The sequence below is a fragment of the Solanum dulcamara genome, chromosome 2, assembly GCF_947179165.1.
Source record: "Solanum dulcamara chromosome 2, daSolDulc1.2, whole genome shotgun sequence".
Classification (NCBI taxonomy): domain Eukaryota; kingdom Viridiplantae; phylum Streptophyta; class Magnoliopsida; order Solanales; family Solanaceae; genus Solanum; species Solanum dulcamara.
In genome coordinates this window covers 18,461,831-18,470,768 of record NC_077238.1, presented here as the reverse complement: position 1 = coordinate 18,470,768, position 8,938 = coordinate 18,461,831, and the positions used below count along the sequence as shown (strand labels likewise).

The window sequence follows — 8,938 nt, the reverse complement described above, 5'->3', positions numbered from 1 at the left end:
CTGACACAATTTTTGCTCTCTTGGTGACTTGAGTTCATAACTTTAGGGTGAGAAGTGAAAAGTGACCATGCGAACAATTCTCTTATTATTGAATATTATGAAATTTTTTAAACGACCAAACATTTTGGATTATGCAAAATCTATTGTTATCTGTTTAGTAACCACATAACATAACTTAACCATGGTTAACCATGACTCTTTAAAGTCGTGGTGATTAAAGCTAAATTTTTAATCCAACGGTGAGCCAACGATCAGATTCTCAATCAGACGCCGCTTGGAGCTCCCCACCATTAGCTTTTGCTGCTCCTTAGCTCAGAAATGAATTGGGGATTAGGGTTTTCTCTCTTCATGTATTCATCGATTTGATCGATGGAAATGGATTACGTAACGGAGTATCCACATTCCTACATGGATCGTCGTCCTAAGAAACGTCCAAGATTATATTGGGATCCTTCACATACTCCCAAGGTACACCTTTTTTTCCTTCTTTCTTTTTTCGAATTTTTGTTGTTATTGATTTTAACCTATTTTTTTGTGAGAAGTTTTTCGGAAAATGAATCATAGTTAGCTCAATTTTTGAGGATTTTGATTAGAATTGAAGTCATGGTGAAATGAAAGTTTTGGTCTCATTGTTTCTTTTATGTTTTTTTGATGAGATGCTGTTGGGAAAATGAGAAAAAATTGGAGGAATTTTGATTACATTTGAGAATGAAAGTTCTGGTGTTATTGATTTTTTTTGGTTTGTGAGAAGTTTGAAAAATGACGGAAAAAGTGATAGTTCGATGTCAATTGAAGTTCTTGTCCAATGAAAGTTTTGCGAGCCGTTGGAGGTTATAAGTTATTGATGAATTACGATGGGATATTGGAGGATAATTAGATTCTTAGATTATTGACTAGAAAATGTATATTTCAGTTTGTAATACAAATCGGATATTAGTAAGATTTAGTTTTTTTTTTAATCTGGGATCTGATATTTTACTCCATTTGGGGACTTTACTTTGAGGGGGAAAAAAGAGAAACATAGATCTTTTTTTCACTGAAATCTGTAATTTTATAAAAATATAGCTTTTATAGAGGGTTTTTTTGAGTGTCATTGGCATTTGAATTAGCATGATTAAAAGATGAATTGAATCATAATGAAAAAGGTACAACCGATCCCAGTAGAATAGGAAAATTTATGTGCGATATAAACTGAAAGGTGTAGTAGTATTTGATCACCCATCAACTCAACTAAGTCTGATATTGGTGAGAATACTTGTTACTGGACAAACTTTTATAAAAAAAGTTAATGTCAATAATTTTGTAGTGATTTAATAGTTATGTCCAACTTAGTGAGTTTGTTGAGTTGGGGATTGTGTAAAAATATTCATCTTGGTTGTTACTCTTGCAAATATTTCAAAATTCAGTTTAGTTTTAAATATAGGGTAGGTTTTATGTTATATCTTTTTCCGAAGAATATGAACGAATGGTTGTCTGTAGGCTCAGTCAGGAATTTTTTATGGACAAGAGGTTGGCAATTCATCGAGCTATGTGCATTCAAGATTACTACCCGATCATGATAATTTATATGTAAAAGGACTGGCTCAAAAAGGCTCTCCCCCACTGCGAGAAGATGACAAAGATGGACATTACGTGTTTGAGCTTGGAGAGAATTTAACAACTCGCTGTAATTACTTTTTTTTCATCACCATGTTATATATGTGTTAGGCATTGCTTGATCAAAGTATACATTAGGTTCTTTCTGGTTGCGCTTATAGTCCAGTTCTTTCTGGAATTATGAGATAGATTCGTGCTGAAGTCCATTTTTTTGTCCATAGGAAATATGTAATTACGGTTCTGTAGTTAGCAAATAGAAACCAAAAAATGCTTAGAAAATCAGATATTCTTCCTGATCATTATGCGTAAATATATGGAAGTATCCCCTTTTTTATGCAAGAGATATATTTACTAATTGATGAAAGTGAGTAAAAAAATAATAGGAGAGAGTACTTTTTCTTCTCAATAATATATTTCTCTTCCAAGGCATAATAAGTGACAATCATGGAAGTGTAAGAAATGAGGTTGCACATTGTTTTATAGATGTATTTGCTTGCATAAACTTCAGGAGTTGACCTTCCTTCCCGTCCTAGTGTGTGCCAAACCAAGGAGTAACATATCTCCTCTCCCTGGCAGAATACTGGAAGCTTTTTTAAATCTCAAAATTTATTCTCATCATGTCCATGTTTGAATGCATATCCTGAACACCTTTAGTTTAGTTGCATTCAAGTATAAGTCTGTTCCCTCCATAATGTTCTCACTCGTTGTCATTCCTGTAATTGCAGATAAAATTCTCAAAAAGATCGGTGAAGGTCAGTCTAAATTTTCTTTTCCTGATTTATTATTTAATATCACTTGTGTATGGCCATGGATCTTTTCTTCAATGTTTTATAATCACCAGGTACCTTTGGTCAAGTTCTAGAATGCTGGGACAGAGAGCAGAAGGAATTTGTTGCCATCAAAATTATCCGGAGTATAAAGAAGTATCGTGAAGCAGCAATGGTAGAAATTGACGTGCTTCAGTTGCTAGGAAGATATGATAGGGGTGGAAGCCGGTATGTCTTGTCTATGTTGAATATACTGGCTCTTCATATAAATGCAAGTTTGCATGTGATGGTTAAAGAAGTTCCTTCTTTGCAGTTGTGTTCAATTACGGAACTGGTTTGATTATCGTAACCATATTTGCTTAGTAAGTACATTACTGATTTGTAGTAACCTGATATCCCCAACTTTGCAAATTCCATGGGGACTTAAGGCTTGCAATGAATTTAATGGTCTTAACAGGTATTTGAGAAGCTTGGACCAAGTTTATTCGATTTTCTACGGAAAAACAGTTATCGCGCATTTCCAGTTGATCTAGTTCGTGAAATTGGGAGGCAATTGTTGGAATGTGTAGCATGTGTGTGGTCAATACTTCTTCAATTCACTTTTCTAGTATGAGATACTTGGGCATCTTTTTGTTCTCTTGCTCTCAAAGAGTTTTACCTATTGCATTTTTACTTTTGCTATTTTGTTAGTTAAGTTACTGTCTTTGCATTGCCACCACTGTTTTGAGGACACTTCTTTATGGACTGTGAATGCTTATTGTGTCCTTTGTTTTCAGTCATGCATGATATGCGTCTCATTCATACAGACCTTAAGCCCGAGAATATACTCTTTGTTTCTGCAGACTACATAAAAGTGCCCGACTACAAGGTATGCTAGGTTCTGTTTTTCAAGCTGTTAGGATTGTAATATACTCTTTTTAACATCTAGAATTAACTAGCCCTCTGGAGATCATGCCACATCATTTATGTCTCTGTCTGAGTATGTTCCTTTACTTGTTTTTGCAGGGTACACCATGGTCACACAGAGACAGATCATTTTATAAAAGGTTACCAAAGTCAAGTTCTATCAAAGTAATCGACTTTGGTAGCACAGCTTACGAACGACCAGATCACAACTATATTGTGTCCACACGACATTACCGTGCACCTGAAGTTATTCTTGGTGAGTTTAAATTTTCTTCCCCTTAGTGAAGTCTCACTAATTTTAGCATTGTTCTCTTACTTGATTACTGGGCTTTATGCTTGTTTCAGGCCTTGGATGGAGCTACCCGTGTGATTTATGGAGTGTGGGCTGCATCTTGGTAGAACTATGCTCGGTATTTGCTAGCATCTGATTTTATAATTAATCTGTTTTTTTTTTGAAGTCAGATGTTTATATGTGATAAAAAATGCACTAGGTACTACGTATTCACGTGGGGTGGTTTTGCAGGGTGAAGCTTTATTCCAGACACACGAGAATTTAGAGCACCTGGCCATGATGGAAAGAGTATTGGGTCCATTACCATCACAATTGTTAAATAAAGTGGAGTGAGTGCCATTTTAGTATGTTCATGTCATTAGTTATTATCAGCAATTGACTTATTCCTTTTTTATTTGGATAGTCGACATGCAGAGAAATATGTAAGGAGGGGTAGATTAGACTGGCCTGAAGGTGCCACTTCCCGAGAGAGCATAAAGTCTGTGATAAAGTTGCCTCGTCTCCAGGTAGATCAACAATTGGTGTTCTCCTTTTACACTTGGTTCTGTATTCACCAGAATCTTATGTAAATTCTCTGGGCTTTGCTGCAGAATTTGGTGATGCAGCATGTTGATCATTCAGCTGGTGATCTTATAGACCTTTTACAAGGCCTCCTTAGATTCGACCCATCTATCAGAATGACGGCTCGTGATGCCCTAAGGCATCCCTTTTTCTCTCGGGACCAATTCCGGAGGTTATAAGAGGATGCATTTTGGTTTGTCATCGCTCCTGCGTCAGGTGTTCATACCGGTATTGTAATCTCAAGGTATCGAGTTATTTGGCATATTTATGGGAAGAGAATATAGTTAGTGAAGTTATGTGCCTCGTCTGGGGGTGAACTTGTATGTGTATTTTGCTTGAGAGAATGTCCTCTTTCACCATTTCTCAAGAAATTCTATTGTTGTGGCAGTCCCAAAATTTTTGTTCAGAACCTTAGCCTTTCTGCAATAAGATAATTATATTGATGTTGATGTCCAGTACATGATCTATCTATTTATGTCTTGATGGTAAACAATATATTGCATTTGGACTTGTCTTGCAACCTCTCTCGCATCTCTATGTAACCTATATGGTTCCATGATTATGCTGGTGCTGAAAAATGCTTGTATTAGCGTTTTTGTTAGACGAATGCTGTGTTTTCTAGTTTGAACATTCGGCAAATAAGCTGTCATCTGACCTCAGGGCTCAGTCCCTTCCCATTCTATGCAGTTGAGGAATAAAAGAAAAAGCAATATAAAGCTGCTACAATATATAAAGGTGTTGTGGGAAAATTGATTTAACAACCCTTAATAGTATTGACCAAACAGAGAAGTACAAAGAATAGTAAGAGGTAACAAAGCTCCAAATTATATCTTTTGACAGAACATAGAAGAACAGAGAACCAAAACATGAGCGAAAGAGCAGCCAGCACAAGTAATAACTGAAGCCATTTCTTGAAGTCAAAATAGTAAGCTCTGTTCACTGTTTAGCGCTTCGTTGTGCACTTTCTTCCAATCAAGACACCAGTTGGAGGGCTGGTAACAACAATAGTGCACTGGGTATACAACCAGTAGGAGTATTGAAGGAAACTCCCTAAGTTAGACCTTGCTCTAAACAATCCCTTCACTTCAAACTTCACTCTTCCGTTATCCACTTCCTTCTTGAGCTGTTGGCTTTGGTCCAAAGGAAGTCTCACTTGGCTACTCACCAAGTGTACATCTTGAAACCTCGACTCGTGGCTCATCGTCGAGAAAGGGTCCATGTAGCTAGAAGCCAATAGGTGTCCACCATGATAAAGATCAAGAATGGCGTAATGGAAATCCACCCTCCCTTTCTTGTTTGGATTTGTGAAGTTTGCAAGTATAGTAAGGTCAGCATTAAGGAGGTATCCCATGTCAAGATAGGCTGCGTTGAGTGTGGCACTAGTTATGTCAAACTTTGGATTTCTTGGGCGAAATACAAGATAGATGATGAGGATTGCTAGGCCAGCCACTATTACCATGACCCAGAAAAGTGCACAAAAACCTGCAACTATCCATGCAAATGGCCTAGTTTTACGCCTAGTGGGCACTCGCACTAAACCTGAACAAAGTAGTCAAAAAGTGTGAAGCTCAAAAAAATATCAAAGTTTGTTGGTAATCGCAAATAAGAATTATTTGTTTGAGAGAGTAGAAAACCACAGTGAAGCATGAATGAGCATATTTACGCGGTTATAATCATGTCAATAAGCTCAAAAGTGTAGTGCTAGGCTTTTTGACGCGGCTGGCATCCTATACTAGGTCCCTAATGTCTTGTCTTATTCTTAAATTGATAAAATGTTCAGTCATGACGTTTTTTTTGTCAACAATTAATGCATCACTTTATTTATTTATTGTCTAGCACTAGTGTTGTTCTCTTAAAGACTGAACTCATCAGTGATGATGCATCTTAGTAACCTTGATGCCTACGCTAAAGCAGGAGTTAAGCACGGTGAAGCGTGCTATCTGGGTTTCACCGAGTTTCAGGGTCTAAGTGAACCTCTTAACAACATTTGGACTCACCTGAAGAGTGACGATGATGTTGGCTATGTGGTCGAGATCCTGAATGTGGGTGCTGATTTCTTGGTGGTGGTACTGGTGTTGGTAAATGAGAGTCATGAACGGTATGTGGTTGTGGTCCTGAATGCAGCTGTGGCTGGGGATGTCTTGTCGACACTGGCATTGTTGGACTTGGAAAATAAGAATCACCAGGAGAATGTGGTTGTGGTATTTGATCTTTTGCATTAGAAGGTGGAAATTGAGAAGAGAAAGGAGAATGCTGTGGTTCATGTTGTTCAAGTGGAGGAACATGTGGTGGAAGAAAATAGGGGTTGGTTTCGCGTTGAGGGTACATTATGATCAATTTTTGGAGATGAAAGTCTGAAAACAAAGACAGAATTATGGTTGTTCTTGTGATGAAGACTTGTAGTAGGAAGGAGGATTGATGAAAAGGCAAAGAATAAGAATTAAGTGAAGCAAAGAAGGCAAGTAATCTTAATTTGATGCCTTCTCTTTTTATATCTTACTGCGACCACTTAAAACTTTTTGGCACCCAAACGTAATCTCAGATTTTTAATTTGTATGCTTACCTTCTTTTAATTAGGGTCTTAGTTGTAAAGTTTATGCAATTATATTGTAGACGATATTATACGATCAGGTTATTAAAAGGCATTTATGGACTAAATTTTATATAATTTGCAAATATGGCTATAATTTAAATAGCTGCCCTAAAATTGGCTAACAGGTGCAACTTCCACCAGCAACATCATATGGGCCTTTGTTAATCTGTTTGTGCCTCCTATGTGTTTGTTTGGATTTATTTAGGAAATTACGCTTAAAGTGTTCGATTATGAATTATTGCTCCCACTTAATAAAATCTCTAAAAAAAAATAAAAAATCTTAAATTAAAAAAAATAAAAAATCTTAACTTGAAAAAATTCGTTAATAAGAATTTTTGTTGTCCATCAGGCATAAGTTCTAACGTCTGTCTATAAGGTCAAGACCAACTCTCTCAAGGTCATATTTACACTTGACCTGGTTTAATTGAGGTCAAAGAAGTAGCAAAGGCAATTATAAACTTAAATTATATAAATTCAAATTTCTATTGATGATAGTAATACGAGTCCGATCAAATTTGATCAAGTCTTTTCATCATATCATTTAAGATTAATCTATATTGCATATTTAGTTTAAATAAACTTGTTCATATTTTACTTCTTTTTTGGGGTTAAATTTGCTAACAATATTGGCACTATTACTTGTGTGAGTCTTAACATATTGTAATTTATATATATTATTATCAACTTAAATAAAGAACCATTAATAACTCATCGCGTATGACTATATATTTTAGATTTTGTTTGTGTATCAAAACTTGAATATTTTACCTCACACATATTACGTACTTTTTCACGTAAATTGCCTATCTGCATAGTTGTTATAACTTAAAAGTTGTGCAAAATCTTGCTCTTGGCTAAGAAGATTTTGTCCACATCATGGTAACGTTTTACACCCTTAGTTACAAGACAAATTTTGAAATTCACAAACTTAAATAGGAGAAGAAGATCAACTAGAATAGTATTAGTGATTAATGATATGTTTCGTATGGGAAAAAGCATTTTTCTTTTTTTAAAATTTTTTTATGTTTATTTAATCAAAATATTATTTTTTTCTAGGAAATTATTTATCTTATAATTAGGAAAGTTAGAATTCATTGAACAAAGACGCAAGCAGCAAGACTAAAATATATATATATATATATATATCTTAAGTATCAATATTATATATATGACTTACGTGCTATATACAAATGACATATATGAGACTATAGTGTTCTTCCACATCAAAATTCAATCTAAAACATCATCAAATCGTTCCAAACTTGAGATATGAGCACCTTAAGATGTTTCAAGCTTTATTCAACGGTTACCAACAACTATTAAGCTCAAAACAAATTCCTCAGCCACAACTTCAAATTTTCAGAAGGTTCGTGGCTTAGTTCTTCAACGGAATTTCTTAATGGATTTTAAGAAGAAATAGAAGATCATAAAAATCCTACCTTTTATGATTTCATTAGAGGTTGTATATGTTATGTAAATATTCAGTTTTATTTGTATATCTCTATATAAGAATCCCTTGAATTAATGTCATATGCTTATTCGATAAATAGGGTCAAAATAAATATTTGTACCAATATGTTATTTTCACAATTTGAATTAATGATCTGACCACACAACGACGATAGCAACTCTTACTATTGCGCCAACACTTCATGTCATTAAGTTGAATATGTAATGCATGATGGATAGTTTTATGACGTAACTTCAACAATATTTAATTTGTATGCCAAAGACTATATATTCTAAAATCTTTTGTCTTGGGCAAGGGAGAATATAAACAAAAGTTGAAGTTTCCTTTGGCCACTTCCCTTGACTGGAAAATGCATGCAATAATAATAATCCAAATGGGAAACTACCATATAAATTCCAAAGAAATGGCAATCACTCACATCACTAAATTTATAGTGCATTGCGCATATTCGTTTTTATCCCATTCTTCACACATCACAATCCTTATTTATTAAAAAAGATAAATAATCATCTCCCACTATAAATCACAAAATGTTTTGTCCCTTTTCTCTAAGTTAACTATTATTTCCTCCATATCAATTTGTATATATGAAGAAATTTACGTCAAAGTATTTAATTTTAATTATGAATCCGAATATAAATTAAAAAAAAGAAATTTACATATTTAAAAAACTAAATATTATTTTCTCTCTATAATTTAAGTGTTTTAGTGTTGTATTGTGTGACTATCTCATCTAAAAACGTAAGTTGTTA

At 34.7% G+C, this 8,938-nt stretch overlaps 2 protein-coding genes across 3 annotated transcripts; one reads left to right on the top strand and one right to left on the bottom strand.

Annotated features, from left to right (window-relative positions):
• Window positions 1–244: 244 nt before the first annotated feature.
• LOC129880404 (serine/threonine-protein kinase AFC2-like) lies at window positions 245–4,580 on the top strand. 2 transcript variants are annotated; one of them, XM_055954425.1, is made up of 12 exons: window positions 245–468; window positions 1,480–1,666; window positions 2,322–2,348; window positions 2,438–2,591; window positions 2,677–2,725; window positions 2,821–2,935; window positions 3,140–3,231; window positions 3,369–3,525; window positions 3,615–3,679; window positions 3,793–3,890; window positions 3,965–4,067; window positions 4,152–4,580. In XM_055954425.1, the coding sequence occupies exons 1-12, from the start codon at window positions 370–372 to the stop codon at window positions 4,299–4,301; spliced, it is 1,296 nt and encodes a 431-aa protein (XP_055810400.1). In that variant the 5' UTR covers window positions 245–369; the 3' UTR covers window positions 4,302–4,580. The 2 variants fall into 2 exon arrangements, with proteins under 2 accessions (XP_055810400.1, XP_055810401.1); XM_055954426.1 differs by lacking the exon at window positions 1,480–1,666 and having other exon boundaries at window positions 391–468.
• A 278-nt stretch (window positions 4,581–4,858) lies between these two features.
• Window positions 4,859–6,345, bottom strand: LOC129880405 (NDR1/HIN1-like protein 26). Its single transcript, XM_055954427.1, has 2 exons — window positions 6,120–6,345; window positions 4,859–5,661 (listed from the first exon to the last, which is right to left on the bottom strand). The coding sequence occupies exons 1-2, from the start codon at window positions 6,277–6,279 to the stop codon at window positions 5,066–5,068; spliced, it is 756 nt and encodes a 251-aa protein (XP_055810402.1). The 5' UTR covers window positions 6,280–6,345; the 3' UTR covers window positions 4,859–5,065.
• Window positions 6,346–8,938: the final 2,593 nt, after the last annotated feature.